At 40.5% G+C, this 21694-nt stretch overlaps 2 protein-coding genes across 7 annotated transcripts in view; one reads left to right on the top strand and one right to left on the bottom strand.

Annotated features, from left to right (window-relative positions):
- Window positions 1-21694, bottom strand: part of IL36G (interleukin 36 gamma) — a 153306-nt gene that overhangs the window by 116371 nt on the left and 15241 nt on the right. The window lies entirely within an intron of this gene.
- The window catches only part of IL1A (interleukin 1 alpha), a 47887-nt gene that overhangs the window by 21262 nt on the left and 4931 nt on the right, over window positions 1-21694 (top strand). For 2 of the 4 annotated variants that reach the window (XM_006744745.3, XM_031040673.2), the window contains exons 1-5: window positions 16951-17040; window positions 17679-17733; window positions 18922-18970; window positions 19643-19853; window positions 21473-21646. In XM_006744745.3, coding sequence (XP_006744808.1) covers window positions 17687-17733; window positions 18922-18970; window positions 19643-19853; window positions 21473-21646 — 481 coding nt within the window. In that variant the 5' untranslated portion in view covers window positions 16951-17040; window positions 17679-17686. Of the gene's footprint in view, window positions 1-16950; window positions 17041-17663; window positions 17734-18921; window positions 18971-19642; window positions 19854-21472; window positions 21647-21694 lie in introns of those variants that run through there. The other 2 variants (XM_031040672.2, XM_081796763.1) reach the window with 2 other exon arrangements.

Genomic DNA, 21694 nt, shown 5'->3' on the forward strand with positions numbered 1-21694 from the left:
AAAAAGTGATTTTTCGGGCGCCTGGGTGGCTCAGTTGGTTAAGCGACTGCCTTTGGCTCAGGTCATGATCCTGGAGTCCCGGGATCGAGTCCCACATCAGGCTTCCTGCTCAGCAGGGAGTCTGCTTCTCCCTCTGACCCTCCTCCCTCTCATGCTCTCTGTCTCTCATTCTCTCTTGCAAATAAATAAAATCTTAAAAAAAAAAAAAGTGATTTTTCCATTGCAGAGGCTGTATAGAAAAATAAAATTTATTCAAATTACAAAAAGAAAAAAAGAAAGAAAAAGAAGAACAAAACTGGAGGTATTACAATCCCAGATTTCAAGGTATACTACAAAGTTGTAGTAATCAAAACAGTATGGTCCTGGCACAAAAAATAGACACATAGATCAAGAGAACAGAATGAATAACCCAGAAACAAGCCCAGATTATATGGTCAAGTAATTTTTGACAAATCATAGAAAAGAACACAGGCAGTGATTTCTGACATTGGCCATAGCAACATTTTTCTAGACATGTCTCCTGAGGCAAGAAAAATAAAAGCAAAAATAAACTATTGGGATTACATCAAAATATAAAGGTTCTGCACAGCAAAGGAAACAATCAACAATAAACAACAGCCTACTGAATGGGAGAAGATATTTGCAAATGACATATCTGATAAAGGGTTAGTATCCAAAATATATAAAGAACATACACAACTCAATACCAAAAACCAAATAATCCAATTAAAACATGGGCAGAGACATGAACAGACATTTCTCCAAAGAAGACACACAAATGACCAACAGACACATGAAAAGATGCTCAACATCACTCATCATCAGGGAAGTGCAAATCAAAACTACAATGAGGTATTACCTCATACTTGTCAGAACGGCTAAAATCAAAAACACAAAAAAGAACAAGTGTTGGCAAGGATAAGGAGAAACAGGAACCCTCTTGTACTGTCAGTGAGAATGCAAACTGGTGCAGCCACTGTGGAAAACAGCATGGAGGTTCCTCAAAAAATTAAAAATAGAATTACCATGTGATCTAGTAATTCCACTACTGGGTATTTACTCAAAGAATATGAAAACACTAATTGGAAAAGCTATATGCACCCCTATGTTTATTGCAGGATTATTTACAATAGCCCAATGGACAAAGAAGATGTGAGATACACACACACACACACAGTAGAATATTATTCAGCCATAAAAAAGAATGAGATCTTGCCACTTGCAACAACATAGATGGATCTAGAGGGTATAATGCTAAGTGAAATATGTCAGTCAGAGAAAGACAAATACCATATGATTTCACTCATATGTGGAATTTAAGAAACAAAACAAAGGAACAGAGGAAAAAAAGAGAGAGACAAACCAAAAAACAGGCTCTTAACTACAGAGAACAAAGTGGTGATTACCAGAAAGGAAGTCAGTGAAGGGATGGGTGAAATAGGTGAACGGGATTAAAAGTACACTTATCGTGATGGGCACTGAGAAATGTATAGACTTGTTGAGTCATTATATTGTACAACTGAAACTAATATAATATGGTATGTTAATTATACTGGAATTTTTTTTAAAAAGGCAGGGGAAAGAAAGAAACTATGCAAAGAGAAGAAATCTGAAAAAACTATTATGAATATCCTCAGAGTATTCTTGACAAGGGGCTTGTCAGAGTAATAAGATAATAGAACCAAGAAACAAGAACAAAATACTACAGGGGAGAGGAAGGGAGAATATTCAAAGAACAAGAAAATGTGATAAGAGAAATGAAAACTTAATAAAAGAGTTGGAGATAATGCTAAGCAAATCTCTAAGAAAATAATGTAAAAGGATAAAGACAGAATAGAATCAATAAGAATATTAGAGGACAGGTCCAGGAAACTCAGAAGGTGAAAATAGAGATTCCAGAGAAAAGGAAAGATAGAAAAAACTGAGAGAAAAGGCACTTAATCAAATAATAAAGTTTTCAGAACTTGAAAAACAAGAGTTTCCAGATTGTAATGTTCCCACTGAGTGCCTAGCATAATGAATGAAAAAAGACCCACCCCATGAGATTTCAGAACACCGGAGGTAAAGAGATAATCCTACAATATTCCAGATAGAAATCGACAGTCACATGGAAATAATTGAGCATTTGAATGGCATCAGACTTCTCAGCAGCAATACTGGAAACTAGAAGAAAATGGAGCAATGCCTTCAAAATCCTAAAGGAAAACTAATTTCAGCCTAGAATTCTTTATCCAGCCAAACATTAGTCTGCCTCTGTGTGGCTGTGTATGTACACACACGGGCACGCATGCACACACCTATGAAGCAAATATGACAAAACATTGAGGACTCTTGGTTTAGGAAGATGAGTATGCAGATGTTCATTGTGCCATTCTTTACACACATCTGTATGTTTGAACATTTTCATGGCGAGAATGGATGAGGAGAGGGCAGAAGGAAGAAGAACACAACTTCACACCTCATTCAAAGTTTCTCACCTTCCTCTGCTCAGCCTGATCTACAGCTCTGGGAAGGAAAAATGTCTATTTCTTCACTCTTTCCTCCTTCCCCTCCATCGTCTGCCCTTTCTCCCCTGACTTGGAACGTAGGAAGAGGCAGTGGGAAATAGGGAAAGTCTTCCATACCTGGGGTTTGCCAGAGAAACCAAACCTCCCCCAGGGAATGGGAGTACCCTAGGTGGTACTGGTGCTTGGATACAACTTGTCCAAGCAGGTCAGATGAGAGGGTGGGGCGAGCAGCAGGAAGTCATTCACTGGCATGAATTGATCTGTATGCAGGTTTGGGAGAACCTGCGGGGGATTCAGCCATGAGAAAACAGCATGGCATCCTTCGTTAGTAGATGCCTTTGCTCAGGTGCAGGAAATCATAGAGAAAGGGCTTGTAGGAGTTATTTCACCAGAGACTCTGTGAGCCATGGATGTAAAAGTACCCAGGATACAGAAGGAAGCAGTGAATGTGTTCTTTCCTCTTCAGTACAAATGCAGAATAGCCTCAGTACCTGTACACATGAACAGCCCCTCTGGGAGAGACAGGCCTCTGGTGTGGACACCAGCCTTCTCTGTTGGTCCCAGCAGCAAGGCCAGGGCTGTGCCTTCCCAAAGCATCACAGGCTGCTCTCAGCAACAGCAGGGGTGGCACCATGTGGGAACTGTAGCTGCCAGATGGATTTATATGTGAGATAGCCTCAGAGGACTCTAAGATAAGCCAGGTAAGATTTGCAGGGTGAGCCTCCAAGTTCCTGGTCAGAAGGGAACAGGAGCCAAGGAAGCTGGAAGGAATTGTTACTAAAATTCCTTTACATCCACATAGTTGTGAGGCACAGAGAGTCTTTGTTTTGTTTTTCTATGAATAGTCTTTTAACAAAAAAACTGCACAACTTCGAAGTATACAATTTGATCATTGTGACATAGGCATACACCAGTGAAACTATCATCACACTCACAATAATGAACATACACATTACCCCCAAAAGTTTCCTCAAAAAAGTTTCTTTATACCCCTGTATAACCTTCCCTCCCCCTTCCTGCACCCCAACACCAGAAACTACTGATGCTTTCTGTCCCATAAATGAGTTTGCATTTTCTAGAATTTTATATAAATGAAATCATATAGTATGTACTCTTGCATGCCTGGCTTCTTTCAGCATAATTATTTTGAGATTCATCCATATTGTTGTACGTATCATTAGTCCATACCTTTTTATTGCTGAATAATATTCCATTGTATGAATATACCATGGTTTGTTTATTCATTCACTTATTGATGACATTGTGTTGTTTCCATTTTTAGTAATGACAAATAACATTGCTATGAATATTCCTGTAGGAATATTTGTAGAAACCCATGCTTTTATTCCTTGTGGGTAAATAAAAACCTGGCAGTGGAAGGGTTAAGTCATATGGTAGCTACATGTTTAACTTTTTAAGAAACTGTCAAATTGTTTCCCAAAGTGTTTGTACCATTTTGCATTCCCACCAGCAGTGTATAAAAGTCCTAGTTCTCCTCCATCATCAACACCTGGTATTGTCAGTCCTTTTCATTTTAGACATTCTTATAGGTGATAATGAGGCCCAGAGAGTCTAGGGTTACACTGGAGTCTCCTTCAGCACCCAGAACAATGCCAGTCATAGAGAAAATACTTGTTGCTTGATTGATCAGTCTTTTTACAGTAAATAGAATTAGTTATAAGCTGATTTGGCCTGGCCTTGCCTCTGGAGACAAAGTTGCTGAGGATTTAAAAAAAGAAAAATCTGGTTCACTCCTGCTCCACTGGAGATCGACTAAGACCCAATCCATGAGAAGTAGAAAGGCCAACCCACACTGGCCTTACACCCTAAGTATTTGAGAGTCCACCATATTTCAGGAGGGCCCTGGGTACACTGACCCTGCACTGCTCAGAGTAAATAGCTCAATGAGGGGTCTAAGAAGCAAGCAATGTGAGGAGCAGTTAGAGAAGACTTAGGGAGCATATAACAGATGTCATCACATTCCTGAGAAGCTCTCCTGCAGTATCAGAACTTCTACGCCTCTTTGAGAGCATACCTTGGATAAACAGATGGGACTCACAGAGTAGCTCATAGCTTTTGGTCCACCAGAGGAAGAACATTCTAACGACAGAGCTTTCCAGCTTAGAGTGGGCTGCTTCACAAAGATACAGGTGTTCCATTTCTCAAATCACCCTCATCTTTGCAGGAATGCAACAGAAGTTACTTACTCCTATCCTGAGGAAGAGGAAGGACTAGGAAAATAGCACCCAAATTCTAAAAGGTAGAAGGTCAGGCACATACTAGGAGTTTTCTAAAGTCTTCATTTAATGAAACTGAAGAGTGAGGACAGAAAATGCTAAATTATACTTAACAGAGAATGCATTAAAGCAATCCAAGTGGATGGTAATAAAGTAATGAGTTCTAGAGCCTGGCTCAATTAGAGTGGGGAGAGTTGGGTTGGTACATTTCCCAGATTATTAAGTAACACTGAGCATGAGGTCAGCTCAGCTGGGGAGAGATAAACTGGAAGAACTTTATACAGTGGTCTACTACCCAAAAAGCCACCAAGGTGTCCAATAAAAAGAGAAGCTCACCTCCCAACCTGTCAACCTCAGAAGCCCAGAAGAGAATATTCCTAAGAACTGAAGGCCAGAGGAAGATCTCTTTATAAAAATTTTTTTTTTAAGATTTTGTTTATTTATTTGTCAGAGACAGAGAGAGAGCACAAGCAGGGAGAGCGGCAGGCAGAGGAAGAAGCAGACTCCCCGCTGAGCAGGGAGCCCAACACAGGGCTCTATTCCAGGACCCTGGGATCATGACCTGAGCCGAAGGCAGACCGACTGAGCCACCCAGGCGTCCCTCTTTATAAAATTTTCATAGAAAATTGAGAAAGACATTTTTTAATGTTTTAAATGTTTTTTAATGTTTTGCAACATGTCTTAAATGTTAACCCTTACCCTGAGGAAGAGGTGGAACTAGGGAAACAGTACCCAAATTCTAAAAGGTCTAAGGTCAGGCACATACAAGGAGTTTTCTAAAGTCTTCGTTTAATGAAACTAAAGAGTGAGGACAGATAATGCTAATTAGACTTTAACAGAGAATGACAAAATATGTGTTTGTTGTAGAAATTTTTTAAAATAAAGAAAATCACAAATAAAATTAAAAGCATCTGTGACCACACTACCAAAATATTTCTATCGTTGACATACTGGTAGATATAGAGTCCGTCTTTTCTGTTTTTACAAAATGGGATCATAATACAGATACTGCTCAGTAACTGAAGTGTAGACCAAAATGGAAAAATACATATTTACTTCATTTGTGTCGATTAGTTTACATTATTATTTTATGAAGAGCTCTTAAACCTAACAATAAAAGTTGACCTCCTTCAATAAAAAAGGTAAAAGTCATTAACAGGAAATTAATGAAATGTTTTTAAAGCGAAAATAGCCAGCACTGGTAAAAGTGTGGGAAAAGTGGGCACTTTCATACAAGGCTGGGGCAATCTGGCAATAGAGTGCCATAAACCTTTGGACCCTGAATTCCACTTTTAGAAATTGGTCCTAAGGACATTTCTTTCCAGGATTAGATAAATTTGTCTTTATTTTCTTCTGTTAATTTTATGATGTCACTGTTTTTATGTTGAAGCCTTTTATATATCTGGAATTTAATTTGGTATGAAGAAGAGAATGTAATTTTTAATTTTTTATTTTTCTAAATGGCTTCTTGGTTCCCAAACACTACTTATTAATCAATCCACACTTTCTCCTTCTGATTTTAAATAGTGGAGTTTGACTTTAAAATGTAATCTGCTGCCTCTCAGGCAACATTTGAGGAAATCCTGTTTCTTCCCTCAAATCTATGAGATGATGAATATGTCACTTCCCTCTTTTTACTTTGTTTCTATGAATTCTTCTTTCCAAACTCTGCAAGGCCATTAGTTCGGTTCTATAGACATTTCCAGGGCCCAAGGACAAAGCAGAACTGACTAATATGGGGAAATCTAGGAAATGCTTACCTATTCTTCAGTCTATCCTATATGGTGACTCATACTGTCTACAGCCTAAGTCATCATTTTCCTCCCCAAACCATTTCCTCCTCCAGATTTCTTTATTTTTATCATCTTGATGTCATCCTAGAGTCCTCTTTCTACTCTCCTGCACACCCGGGACACATCACATCAGTTCTTCCTTCCCTGCATGGGCCTCTCAGGTCCATTCCCGCTGTGGCATCCCATGTTTGTTTCCCTCAGCCCAGGCTCTCCTGCCTTTCAGCAGGAGGAGCAGTCCAATCTCCTGGTTTCACTCACTTCCTGGACTAATCCGTTAAACTCACCACTGTGAGACTCTTCTGCATCACATCATTGCTCTGCTCAAAACACTCCAGGTGTTCCTCATTGCTCATAAATGAAAGTCCAGACATTACACTAAGCAAGGCCCACTGCAATTTGGTCCTACCCCACCTATCTTTTCTCCCTATTCTGACACAGCACTCTGTCTCTTAAATATTTTGTCAAATGTTTCTTTCCTCTTCTATCTCTAGTCTGAATTGGATTTAAGGATGTTTACTCAAGGGGCACCAGGGTGGCACAGTCAGGTAAGCATCCGATTCTTGGTTTCACCTCAAGTCGTAATCTCAGGGTCATGGGATCAAGCCCCCTGGCAGGCTCTGTGCTCAGCATGGAGTCTGCTTAAGACTCTCTCTCCCTCTCCCTCCGCCCCTCCTCCCCCAAAATAAATAAATAATTTTTTAAAAAGGATATTTATTCAAGTATTGAATAAAGTGTTATACTGCCCAGTCTTAATCTTTAAAATTTTAAATTTCCTTGCACCTTAATGCCCATGTATTTACTTTTCTCAGTGGGTCAGTAGTCCTCACAAAAGCAAAATTCCCAGGTCCAAAGTAAAGCCATGCTTTTTCCAAGCTCTTCTTTTAAAAAACATAAATGTGTCTGCAAGTTGCACCATAATATTAGGTCCTGGAAATTTTACATCAAAGATGTTATCAGACCACTTTCCTCCAAGTCAAGAAAGATCTGGGAACAGAACAGGACACTGGCGACTGAAAAGAAAGTGCTGAAACAAGGTCAGAAGAAGCTGGAAGGAACAACGAGGCATGCCAAATGAGAGCCCACCATGATTCAGCTGCACTGGAAAGGGTGTGACACACCAACTGCATCTCCATGCGGATGGACCAGGCAGTCAGCTCTCTTGACTCCCAGGACACCACATTCCACGTTTCCTCCTGACATGCTGGGCTTCTGCTTCCCAGTTGCCCTGACTGCCATTCTGGATGCACATGTTCTGACTGGTGAGTGTGCCTCACCTCCACACCCTCCTCTGGGTCTCGTGCCCATTCCCAAGACTCCCATGCCTTAGCCTGTTGTTGCCTCTTCCAAGCTTCAAATCCATGCATGCAACTCCCACGGGATTTACTTCATGGGATCCTCACAATCCACTCCATTTTCTCCAATTCTGCCAGCATTTCTCTCAGAATATGGTACTTCAGTATTCCTCATTGCTGCTTCCAGAATATGTTTAACTCAAATATCTCATCTGTTTAAGGGAGTGCACTTTTCTTTGAGTTGTCTATCTTCCTCATGCCCCACCTCTAACCAATCACCAAATCATGATGATTTGACTCTCCTAATAATTCAAATGCATCCACTTCTCTCCATCTCCATGGCCACCACACAAGTCCAAAGCCACCCTCATTTCTCACCCAGTCAGTTCATTACACTTCTCCCCACATTTGCTCTCTCCTCTTTAGAATCCAGACAGATCTTCTAAAAGCACAAAACTAATTTTGCCACTCCCCTGCTTAAAACACTTCAAAACCGCCTTCAGGATATATCCAGTGTCCTTAACCTGTTTGCAGGGTTGCCCATGACCTGGTCATGCCTACCTCTTCCACCGTATTTCCTGCCACTTTGCCCCTCAGTCTCTGGGCTTCTACCACCCTGGCCCTTTTCAGTTTCTCTAATACACCAAACATTCAGGAGAATGTTGGACATGTGGGGAGAAAGGAAAGGAAACTAACACTGAACTTTCTGGCTTTGGGGCCTATGCACATGCTGCTCCCATTGCCTGAGACACTAATCTCTTTTCTTACATCTACCTGCACCTTCATCTGGCTAAATCTTACCCTTCCCATGCATGATGCTGCTTTCTCAGAGAGACTTGCCATGACCTTTCAGACTAGATTAGGTTTTCCTCCCTCTCCCCTCCCACTCTACCTGCATATATCTCCACAGCATCCCACACTACCCCTTTCTTAAAAACCACAACTATGATCATGCGTGCTTCTCCGCTAGCAGAGATGTTCTATGAGGTTCAGAACCTTGTTTGTCTTAATCACCACTCAGTCCCCTGCTCCAAGCATGTTCCTGGATCAAAGATCCCCATCGTCTATGAATGATGGCATGAACTGATAATCTTTATAATTATTCCAATCTACTATAAACACTATGGACAAGCTTGCATTCTACTTAGAATTCCTTTAACTATAACTGATTTTTGGTTAGCCACATTGGAAATTCCCTGCAGCAAATCTATGTTTTCCATTCTGTGTCAAGCAAGGGTCTGGACTAGCAGAGTAAAGAAAGGTCTAATTCCATGGATGGCGGAGTGGGGGATAAATCCCAAAGGGGGCACAGCCTGAGCAAAGGTATAGAATCAGGAGAATGTTGGACATTTGGGGAGAGAGGAAAGGAAACTAACACTGAACTAAACACTCTCAAAAACACAATCTCGGGGCACCTGGGTGGCTCAGTCGGCTAAGCGGCTGCCTTCGGCTCAGGTCATGATCCCAGAGTCCTGGGATCGAGCCCCGCATCGGGCTCCCTGCTCAGCGGGAAGCCTGCTTCTCCCTCTCCCTCTGCCTGCCACTCTGCCTACTTGTGCTGTCTCTCTATCTCTCTGTCAAATAAATAAATAAAATCTTAAAACAAAAACAAAAACACAATCTCATGTAATCCTTCCAAAACCCTATGAAGTAAGAATCATTAGCCCAGTTTTATAGATAGGGCAATCAAAGCTCTAAAAGTTAAGTAATTAGCCCAAGGCCACACAGTAGGAGACACTGACATGAAATGTTATGCCTTATGCCTTTACTCACCCTATTTCCTCAGCCTGGAATATCCATTCTCCACTATCCAAACCTACCACTTCAAGTCACAGCTAAAATGCAGCCTCCGTGAAGTCTTCCTTAATTCTCCATGTTAGCTTCAGCCACTCCCTTCCCATCTGCATGTTCTGCCTCTATTACAGGACTTCTTTTATTCTGCTTGCACTGTAGTCATCTGCACAGGTCTTCCCCACAAGTTAAAAGCTTATTAAGGGCAAGTGGAGTTCTTTGCCACCTCTTTACCCATGGCCTCTGATACAATGCCTCACTATGAAACAGACTGCCAAGCTGGCTTCAGGAATGTTTCATACAACTCTGCTCTGTGGGAACTCCTGCTCTCCTTTGCCCCCAGGTCCTGCTCCTGAGTCTAGGCTCTCTCAGTCTGTGCTTCCTCTCCCAGGGGAGCTACAGTGCCACGCTGAAGGGGATATAATGACCTTCTGGGGACTGCACTAAGATCCCATGGAGAGCAGAGTGCAGAAAAGAGAAAGTAAGATCACATTTCTTCCTTAGATGTTCATTTTTTTTAATCAAAATACTGCAAAACTTGTCTAGACTTTCTGACTCAGAAACTTAAACTCCCTTTTCTTAAGGGTAATCAAGGCCCCAGATGATCCTTCATCTGTATCAAGCCTGAGTCATCATCAATGGAGTAAAATTGTCATTCCCTTCTAATTTATCAGCTACTGTTATATATTTCTGTACTAGAAATGGAACTTGTTTCTATTTATACCCAGAGTGATAAATCAAGTTGGCCACTGAAGTAATGAAAAAGCATGTATCTATTTGCAATGCAACTGTACATGTGACAGAGAAAGACTCTACAAAAGAATAGTAAGGAATGAATCCAGGATGGGCCTTACGTAACCAAACAACACTTCAAGAGCATAGAGGTACCATGAAGCCAACGTGGTTATGTTCAGGGTAGTCATAAAGTGTGGAATGAACAGTCATGGCTGTAAAAATCCCAGTAGTCATCCAGTCCAACCTCTTCCCTTTGTAGATAAGGAAAGCTCTGAGATGTGTAGAAATGTTGTAGGTCACACAACAACTAATTAGGGTCAAAGCCAGGTCCAAGTCTCTTGCCTTTCCAACCATACTGTGTGCCACACCTGCCATTCCCTGCTCTGTGCCACAGTTGCTTTAATCACGGGTCCATCCTCCCCAGCAGCAGGAATTCATACCAAAAGGAGGGAGAAGAGAACCATGCACTGGGCATAGGACCTTTGCTATTAACTATTTGCATGCATAATAAGTCAGCTTCACATCATAGTGGATGCTTATATTCATATTTATAAAAAAATGCTTTGAAAAACTATAAAGTACCATATAAATGTTAGATGTTTAATGTAATTATTTCATGATTTCTATCTGGGATGTTAACTCAACAGTTTATTATTGGCCTTCTTATTTTCACAGCTAATATATCTTTATATCTGGAATCAGAATTTGGCCAAAATGAAAGCATCTGATTAGGTTCTTGATTCACCTTATTGGAAAATTCATTTCCCAGAGAGTAGAGAATGTGGTAAGAGGAATACTAATCTAGACACAATTCTGTCCAAGAAGGAATCAGTTATGTGAAAGAGGAATTTTGAGATAAAATACATGTCACCTTAGAGTTTGTGATGGAGAAAGGAAAGATAGTTATAGTGGTAGTCAGAATAGGTTAGGTTATTCCACAGTAACAAACTCTGAAATCTCAGTGACTTCACACAATTAAAGATTTGTTTCTCACTCATGCAATGTCAAATGCAGGTTGTTCTAGTCTCATACATTTGCAACCACACCTCATCCATTTGTAGCCCCACTATCTGGAATATGTGACTTCCAAAGTTGCTGCATCAGAGGACGTTGGAGATGACGGAAGCACACACTGGCCCTCGATTGCATAAGCCTGGAAGTATAACACATCACGTCTCACTTCCTGCTCACCGTGCTTTGGCCAGAAAAAACCATGTGTCCCTAATCCAACTCTGCAAAGGAGACTAGGAAATGAAGACAGACATTTATCAAGTAATCCCATAAATGGATATTTGGTAAGGAGAATCTACCACATACACTTTCCCCAGATTTCAGGAAAGCAAATATTGAAATGCTCAGAGTATCCCATTTGTATAAAAACAAATCTATATATGTCTTGAAAAAGGAAAGAATGAAAGAAAATACACCAAAATAGTAATAGCGAATACCTCTAGTTATTTAATTTTTTGTGGGTTTTATTTTCTTTTTATATTTTTTATATTTCCCTAGCAATATTTAATAATCATGTTTTAGAATCCAGAAAAGTAATCCAAGTTGTTTTTTAATTGTGAAACAAGTTCAGACCAAAGACAACTATGACTCCGTGAGGAAAATGACTCAAAAGAAAAGGGAATTTCTTTAAAATGTACTTCTGATTAGGCAATTACAATTAGCCAGCAAGAAGAAAAGTGAGAGACAGGCACAGACATGACTGCGGTCACAAAGAAGCTCTCTGATGAACTCTGATTTTTAAGTGCATCTGTGAAAGAGGGAAAGACAGTGTGCCAAGGAAGAAGCCAACGAGAGGGCACAGCCCTATGAACTACCATCCCAAAAGAAGAGAGAAAGGGAACTTAGAAACAGAAAAAGCACACAAATTAGGGAACACATAAGTAAGGCAAAGAGAGAGAATCACAGCTAACTGGGGATGTGGTGGTTCAACATGAAGCTGTCCCTTCCCACTACAGGCTTCTGCCAACTTGAATTTATCTATTCCAAGCCACAGCCATCCCTCGGCCGAGTTCCCAGAGCACTTGCCCAAAGTTTACCCAAAGTTGAATGGGTAAAGACCTTAGTGAGCTCTACACAGGGCCCTGATTATCTAGCTCTTACCTCCCTCACCATCCTCATCTTGCCACTCCACTGGCCCTCCCTCTCTGAGCTCCAGCCTCAACACCCGACTTTCACTTATTTGACCCCCACAGCCTTTGCTCAGCCTGGAATGTACCCTCCCCCCTCCCCAGTGAACTACCCACTCCCAGTCTAAGACTAGCTTTTTTGTTCATGCCTTTACTAAACTTATCTCAGTTTGTTTATCTGCTTATTTAAGGGATTATTGTTGAATGTCTTCACTGTCAGCTTCCAGGAAAGCAAGAACCATAGCTGGCTGTGCTCACTGAATGGGGTTTCATTCTTTTCAGCCGCTTTTTCACTTATAGGTGAGAAGTCATGGGAGACATTGTTTCTCTACCTTACCCCTCTTTACTGAGGAGCCAGTGTCACTGGGTAGTATGGTATTTTGAACCAGAAATCATGAAATGGAGTTTTCATTTTTGCTCCCACTCTCACACAAACTCTCCAAGTGACCTTGCAACCTTGACACTTCCCCTCTCTGAACCTGCTTCCTCTTTTATAACATGAAAGTTTAACCTAGATAGTGTCTAAAGTGCATCCTTCAATATATCATTCTAGATCCTTCAATAGAGTAACAAGACAAAACAGAAAAACTTAGAAATTAAAAAGAGCAAAGAAAAGGAAGAGGTCACACTAAGGAAAAGAGACAGCCTGGTAGTTGCTTGAGCCTAAGCTCTGGTGTCTGAATCCCATGTCAGCAATTCAGTAAACTTGCAATCTTAGATTGTTTAATCTCCCTGGACTTTGACTTCCTCTTCTATAAAATGTGACAAGAACACCTACCTCACAGATTTAATGTGAAGATTAAATGAGAGGGCGCCTGGGTGGCTCAGTCGTTAAGCGTCTGCCTTCAGCTCAGGTCATGATCCCGGGGTCCTGGGATCGAGTCCCACATCGGGCTCCCTGCTCCACAGGAAGCCTGCTTCTCCCTCTCCCACTCCCCCTGCTTGTGTTCCCTCTCTCGTGTCTCTCTCTGTCAAATAAATAAATAAAATCTTTAAAAAAAAAAAAAAGATTAAACGAGATAATGTATTAGAACACCTGGAAGACTATGTTAGGTCCTTTCCTCCTTCCCATCCCACTTACTGTCACAGAATTTAAAAGCAGGTTATAATTAAATAGGGGATGAATTGAGACAAAAGGCTCAATTGTCTCTGTATGTAATAATGGTTTATGCACACTTCATTCCTCTGAAGATGCTTTCTACAACCTAAAAACAAATAATTGCATCCCCTGAAAAATTCACAGGGAAGAGTTGTGTTTACTTTTTCATTCAAGCCATGCTGTCAGATCCAACTACATGCAATGATTTTAAAGTTGCTTCCAAAGATGTTTACGGATGTTTCTTGTCTTCATGGTACAATGGCAAGAGCATGACTAAAGTCCATATCCAGACTCCACCACTGACCATGCCCTCAACTACGTTGATCACCTTCACCCTTTTCCTGTATGTCACAGAATAAAATGAGATTCCTCATTGAAGGAGGAGGAAAGAGAGAGGGGGGATATTTCAAACCATTTCTTTTTTCATCTTTTAAACAAAAAAATCCTAGAATCAATAAATGACAGGGTGTTTGAGGCTGAAAAGACCTTTAAGAATGATCTCTTTGGGGTGCCTGGGTGGCTCAGTCGTTAAGGGTCTGCCTTCGGCTCAGGTCATGATCCCAGGGTCCTGGGATCGAGCCCCACATCAGGCTCCCTGCTCAGCAGGGAGCCTGCTTCTCCCTCTCCCTCTGCTTGTGTTCCTGCTCTCTCTCTCTCTCTCTCTCTCTCTCTCTCTGTGAAATAAATAAATAAAATCTTCTAAAAAAAAAAAAAAAAGAATGATCTCTTTGAGCCCCGCCACTTTTCCCATCACTTGGCGTTTGGTGGAGGTAAGAGACTTGAACACCTAAATGCAGTGGAAAGAGAAGATTGGACTTGGAACAGAAACCTGAGGTTAGAGTGCTGGCTCTGCCAGTTTTGTGACTGTAGATTGGCCACTTAACATCTTCAAGGGCCCTCAGCTGTGAAAAGAGATAGTAATCAGTACCTCTGTGGGTTAAGTGTGGAGCCAGTGAGACAATGCAAGTGAGAGCTCTTTGTGAAGTATAAGGCAGTTTTCAAATGAAAAGCACCACCATGATTCTTTGGACCCGCAACCTCCAGGTTTATAGGGTGTATCTACTCACCTACCAAAATATATCATCTCATCTTGCATATCTAATTTTGTGAATCCTGAAAGAATGCTTATGTCTAACAAAAACTCTGGCACAGAATAAGTATACAATAAATTTTTTTTCTGTATGATCTAGGTGGAAAACGACTAAAGTTTTTGAAGTCTCCTCAGAGTCAAGAGGTGGGTGCTTGAAGCCCCCAAAGTTCGTGTCACAGGACAGCCCCCAAAGACCCCCTGGGCTCCAGTAGAGTTCTACCTAGCATGTTTCTCTCTCCATTCCCCAGGAGGAGGTGGTCTGATGATGAGGCTTACTTACAAGTCAGTCTTGGTACACACATACAGAAAAGTAGGTTCCCCAAAACAAAGTGAGGACTTTCCACTCTCTAAACCTCACCCATGTTGTTCTTCCTTTAAAAGCCAGTTTCCAAAAAGGTCATATGAAGGAAAAAGAGTGAAACCTCAACCTGAGTTGGCGGTCTAAAAAAAATTCCAACTGTCCTTGAGAAATTCAACAACCACATTCAGGGAATTCTAATCTTTACAACAGAGGAGGGCCCAAGGCCAGGACAGGTGTTACCACTAATGGTAGAACCAAGGATGTTTTCCTGGATTACCAAACAGATACTATATATTCCTCCCAGAAACTAAATATCTTCAGGGTTTCAAGGGAGGCCTTCACCTGAAAATGTCCTCCCTGTTGAAGTTTTCAAACCAATATTTTCATAAGAACTATATTTTCTTCAGTGAACTAAGGCATTATAGTGATGACTATACGGGTTCCCAAGTGACAGAAGCCATTATTAGCATTGTTATTATTTTTGCTTAGTTGCATCTCGATAGCAGCCCACATTCACAATGTGCTTTGCAATTGTTTCTTGGTAATAGTCCTCACAAGATCTCCGGGAGGCAGAAGGAATAACCAGGATTAATATCTGTGTTGCCTGAAGGAGAACCACGGGCATAGAGAATTGGCTACCATCACCATTCAAACAAGGATCCATCCTGAGACACCCAAGATATGCCCCAATCTGGTCCTAAATTTACACTGTCTACATCTAGGATACATTATTTCTGTGGCTCTTGTTTATAACTATTGTGACCAGGTCTATGACCAGGAGGATCCGGACTAGCAATAGAATCAGAATCAGAGATTTTGCACTTAGGATAGACCTTAATGATCATCTAACCAAACCCATTACTTACCATTAAACAAGACTAGAGAAAATACTTTACCCAACTCACACAAGCCACTTCACTCCCAGTTCTGAATGGTCTTGCCTTTTTATACCATGTTACATTGCCATGCCTCATCTTTCTCTACCTTTTTGTTCCCCACCTGTACCCTCTTTTTCCACCCGTTTTCTTCATTTAAAATTTACATGGCTTAAACTCCAAACAGGAAACCTTCAACATTTATCTGCCAAGAGTCTGATATTCTACCACCTGAACTGGGCCAGCCTCAGGATACCAAAAAAAAGTCTTTGATAATAACAGCCAGGCAACACTGATGTAGTGTCGTATGTAAGAGTCCCTCCCCTTCCCTTAACCTCTATTCTCAAATCCAGCTACCAGATTTTGGCCAGGGCTTTGCCCATATTTCCTTGAGTCTACAGCTATCCTCACACACCTTAGGTTTATTCTAGAAAAGACCAGACTTCCCTTTGGGCCCTGATAGAGGGCCACTTTGCTGTAACATGGCCAGGGCAGGGAGCGCTCTCCTAAAGCCCTGTCACTTCTATAGGAAATGGGTTAACAGTAGTCAGAGGAGTAAGAGGATTATCACTTCTCTCTCCCCTACCGGGCCCTAACCAGGAGGTTGTCTCCCCACACTCAGAGTGATTTATGCCTATTCAACAAATGTCCCTCTTCAGAAAAGATGGATCATCTTCCCTCACAGCCAACCCTTATTTGCCAGGGGCTGCCAAGCATTCCATCAATTCATACTCAGCCCCCAGAGTACAAAAAAACAAATTAAGCTAAAAAACAAACTACAGTTCCTAAGCTCCTCTCCAACTCCAGGCATCTAGAATTCTGATTTTAGGAGTTGTCCCTTCCTCCCTACCATATGTTTTTAGAAAGTTACATTTCCTGCCCTTCTTCCCTTTTTCTAAGACTACATGTTTATAATTGTTTAGAGCAAACCCATAAACAAATGAGCCAAGTTAGAAACTCCTGGAATCTTTGCAAACAACACTATTATCAAGTATGTAATCTGTCATTATTTGGCCAGTTTCCGGTTAAAGGAACAAAGAAAAATACAATTCTTCCCTGTAAATTCCCCGTGACGCACACAGACCACGCCTACCCCAAGAAGACAAAAGGCGAAGTAGCCTGACTAGGGCCAAGTCTGCAGACAGAGAGGGAGTCATTTCATTGGCGCCTGAGCCAGCAAAGGTATTGTCCTTATCACATCTTTGACTTTTAAAATATATTTTGCTTTTCTCCTTGGCCGTTGTCTCTCAAACTGCCTTCTTGGAAGTACAAGCCTCTTCCTTCCTTTCTTGTCTGTCGCTGGTTTGGTGTGTGAGTTAGAATCACAGTCAGATTTCAGAAAATAATTCTTTCTACTGATGGGGAACTGAGGGACAGAAGAACTGGTTTCATATGAGGGCACTGTTGGGTGCAGCCAAGCCTTCCCTTGGAGGGAGTCTCTACTACTAAAACTATTAGGAGAACACTAGAAATTTCCAAATTTGTCTCTCTCTTACATCTATATAAGGCAAATACCTCATTCTTGTGGGGGTTTTTCTTTAATTTATCCAAGCTTTCATTGAATGCCTACTGTGTACAATGCACTGGGTTGGGCACATAAGGAATACCAAAGTTCTAAAAGAAGTCTACAATCTAGGAGAGGAGGCAGATACATATGCAAATAATTCAAGGGAGTGAAAAGAAGAATGGGGAAAATGCTGAGTATGGGCTAAGTCATTCATTAAGCTTCTCAAGAAGAACAAAGCTGAGGTGATTCCCTTTGCCGGGCATTTGGTTCAGTGGCTGGCTAGGCTGACAGCCACCAGTGTTCTCTGTTGCAGAAGTCAAGATGGCCAAAGTTCCTGACCTTTTTGAAGACCTGAAGAACTGTTACAGGTAGGAAATCAATTCTATCTCTTGCGATTTAATGAGGGGATCAAGGTACATTAGAATCTATCTAGGAGTTAGAGTAACGAGCATGGAGCCAGACTGGCAGAGGTATAGAGATGTGTCCTACCTCTGAAGTCAGGGCAGGTTCAGCAAAGATCCAGAAAAAGTAAGCATCTAGCATGTTACACAGAGAGGACACTGACAGGGAGACAGCCATTTTAGAAAAATTATTTCTGTAGTCTCCTGAGTCCTAGTGAATTTCAACATCTACTTAGACACAGCCTCAGTCAGGTTCACATGCTCTGATACCGTAATGGGTTTTAATGGACTGTCAGAGAGAGAAACCATTCTCAGGAAAACTTCTGGATCTCAATCTGGAAGAGGTAATGGCTCCACAGCAATTTAAGCATGTGAATGCACATACACAGTCAAACCTCATTCAGACATAAGAGAAGGGTAAATGAATAAAATTAAAAATTATAGGATAGTTTAAACAAACATGGTATTCCCATTACCTATCAATATATACTAACAGAAACTAGGCTATCAAAATGTTGCTGGATAGTTCCCAAGTATAAATTATTAAATCTGTTTTAGTGAATACATGGAAGCAATGTACAACACATGACGGATTTGCTTAAAATTAAAATGAGGTGCTTCAGGGACGCCTGGGTGGCTCAGTTGTTAAGCGTCTGCCTTCGGCTCAGGTCATGATCCCAGGATCCTGGGATTGAGCCCTACATCAGGCTCCCTGCTCCTCGGGAAGCCTGATTCTCCCTCTCCCACTACCCCTGCTTGTGTTCCCTCTCTCGCTGTGTCTCTCTGTCAAATAAATAAATAAAATCTTTTAAAAATAAATAAATAAATAAAATGAGGTGCTTCAAAAGCATTTCTCTCTTGAGGAGGTTAACATTTTTCCCTGACATTCAACTACAACTCTTCAATTTGTTAGCCAAGCCCCACTTTTAGAGATAAAGCACAGGTAAAGTTCAAGACCTGTCCTGATGCTTACTAATTCCAAATTAGTGAGGCACAAATTACTGCATATATGTATGTATATGTATAGAAGTGCTTAATTTTCAAAGATGACAGTAATGACTGTGTGTGTGTTACCCAAAGCTAATGTGGTCATTAAAATATGTTGCCCAGTGACTGCAGTTATATAACAAACATTCTCATTATCTTGTTTGACAGTGAAAATGAAGAATACAGTTCTGAAATTGACCATCTCTCTCTGAATCAGGTAAGCAAATGACTGTAATTCTTATGGGATTGCTATTCTTTTTTTTATTAATATATATTATTTGTTTCAGGGGTACAGTTCTGTGATTCATCAGTCTTATATAATACCCAGTGTTCATTACAACATATACCCTCCCCAATGTCCATCACCCAGTGACCCCATCCTTCCATCCCCCTCCCCCCCCACTCAGTTTGTTTCCTAAGATTAAGAGTCTCTTATGGATTGTCTCCCTTTCTGGTTTTGTCTTGTTTCATTTTTCCTCTCTTCCCCTATGATCCTCTGCCTTGTTTCTTAAATTCCACATACAGGATTGCTATTCTTACACAGTATTTTCTCTACCAGGAGAAAACAGCAATAGCTTCAATCCTAGAAGATTTTGTTTCACCCTCACTAGAGGTTCAGACACATACATTTCTTCATCATAAGTGAGACCAACTGCCTCTTTACACTAATAGTGGATGACATTCTCCATGCTCAACAGATTTTCCAAGGGAAAGGTGGGAGGGAGGGAGGGAAAGATGGGGAGATGGGGGAGAAGAGAGGGAATGGGGAAGAGAAGACTGATGAAATAGAGATCCTTCTCACTAAATCTATTGGATAAAACTTCTACTGAAAGGGATTTCATTCTATGACCATATGCAGTCCCTCAGTTTCCATTTTCCTTCCTCCTAGAAATCCTTCTATGATGTGAGCTATGACCCACTTCATGAGCACTGCATGTGTCTGAGTACCTCTGAAACCTCAAAGACATCTCAGCTTATCTTCAAGGAGAATGTGGTGGTGGTGGCAGCTAACGGGAAGGTTCTGAAGAAGAGACGGTTGAGTTTAAATCAATTCATCATTGATGATGACCTCGAAGCCATTACCAATGATGCAGAAGAAGGTAAGAGTTCAAGTGCAAATAATACCTTAGTTTTCCATTTTTAAGCAAATGGAGACAACAGAGCACAGGAGAAAATAAAACCTAGAATCAGAGTAACAAGAGGGCAACCAGGCATCAGTCTAGTAACTATAAGGAAGGAAAATTAATTTTTATCCTTCTCCAGTGTGGAGAGAGGAGCAGTGGCCTGAGTCTACAGAATACTTCCTCATGGGCTCATTTTGTGGCCATACTGTAAAGGTCATGTGACTTTTATCCTTATGGCAGAAAGCAATTATATACTGTTAGCAGGTGACTACTTACAACCTATATTCCTCCAGATAATAACTATGCCCCTTTGGGTAAGTTACTTAACCTTTCCGTGCTTCAGTTTCCTCTACTATAAAATGGAGATAATCAGAGTCCCCACTTGTTGTGAAGATTAAATGAGTCAATACTTGTAAGCTCCTGGACTAGAATAATGCCTAATACATAAATACCCAATAAATGTTAGGTATTGTCATTACTCTTCATCCTCCTCCTCCTCCTACTACTACCTTTGTTAATGCTACCAACACTGCTAGTTTATTAATGGCGACATTATCTCTACACTTCACAACAATCTTACATTCTCATTTTACATAGGAGGAAACTAAGCTCAGTTAGATAAGTCACATAGTGTGTAAGTGGGAGAGCTTTAAACCAAATTCAGTTCTGATTTTAACAGTCAGGATTATTCTCCCATGCTGCTACTGTATAAGCCTCTACATGAAACATAAACCAAATATTTTTTAAGTAAAAGCTTTTTAAGGTAACAGGTAAACACTAATACACATTCACCTAGAAAATAGGAAGATACAAGAAAATGTAAAAAAGAAAATAAAAACACTAAGAGTTTTGCCACTGCCAAGACTAGAGAAAATACTTAAGTATTTGATTAAGGGTCAATCAGCAACTTAAAGTCTTTTTCATGTACATACACACATATAAACAAGCATTATTAGGATTATATTATATACAATTTTATATTCAGCTTTTTTCACTTAGCAATATATCAAGGGCATTCTAGGGTACCAGTTTTTCAATATTATAAGTAATATAATAATGAACATCCATATCAATAGCATCCATATATCTTCATTTTTATCACTATTTCCTTAGAATAGATTCCTAGACATAAAATTACTCAGAAACACGAGGATTTGTGAAGCTGTTGATATATACCACTGTCCAGAAAACGGAGTAGACATTTAGACCTGCATCCTCAGTGACATATATGGTCTTAATATATTCATTTTTTTCTCAGTGTATTCATTTGAAAAATGTAGATAGTGAATGCTAGCAGTCTTCCTATTTTCTTAGAAACCTCCAAACAACCAAAATGAAATATTTAACAAATAATCTCTTTTTAAAAAAATTACTGTCTGAGGAATTGAAGTTTAAAAAGAAATAAGCAACCATGGGGATAATCCTAAAAACCACTTCTGCTAACTGGGTGACTTCTCTTCTCTCTCAGTTTCTTCACCTGGATTAAAATATTCCTAATGTTCCTTCCATAGCTACTTTTGATGCTTGTATTAGAGCAGATATAGCATCTCTGTTTATACATAGACATTAATCTGAGCTTGTGATAATGGTTTTAGAAATCATGAAGCCCAGATCAGTAGCATACAACTTCCATAGCAATGAAAAATACAACTATATGAGGATCATCAAATCCCAATTCATCCTGAATGACAACCTCAATCAAAGTATAATTCAACAAACAGGGGGAAATTACCTCATGGCTGCTGCATTGCAGAATCTGGAAGATGCAGGTAAGTGGACAGCTCTGTCATCCTCCTCTCTTCTTATTTTTGTATTTC

This window comes from Leptonychotes weddellii, chromosome 10 (genome assembly GCF_054177405.1).
Source record: "Leptonychotes weddellii isolate Sample4059 chromosome 10, ASM5417740v2, whole genome shotgun sequence".
In the NCBI taxonomy this organism is placed as follows: Eukaryota; Metazoa; Chordata; class Mammalia; order Carnivora; family Phocidae; genus Leptonychotes; species Leptonychotes weddellii.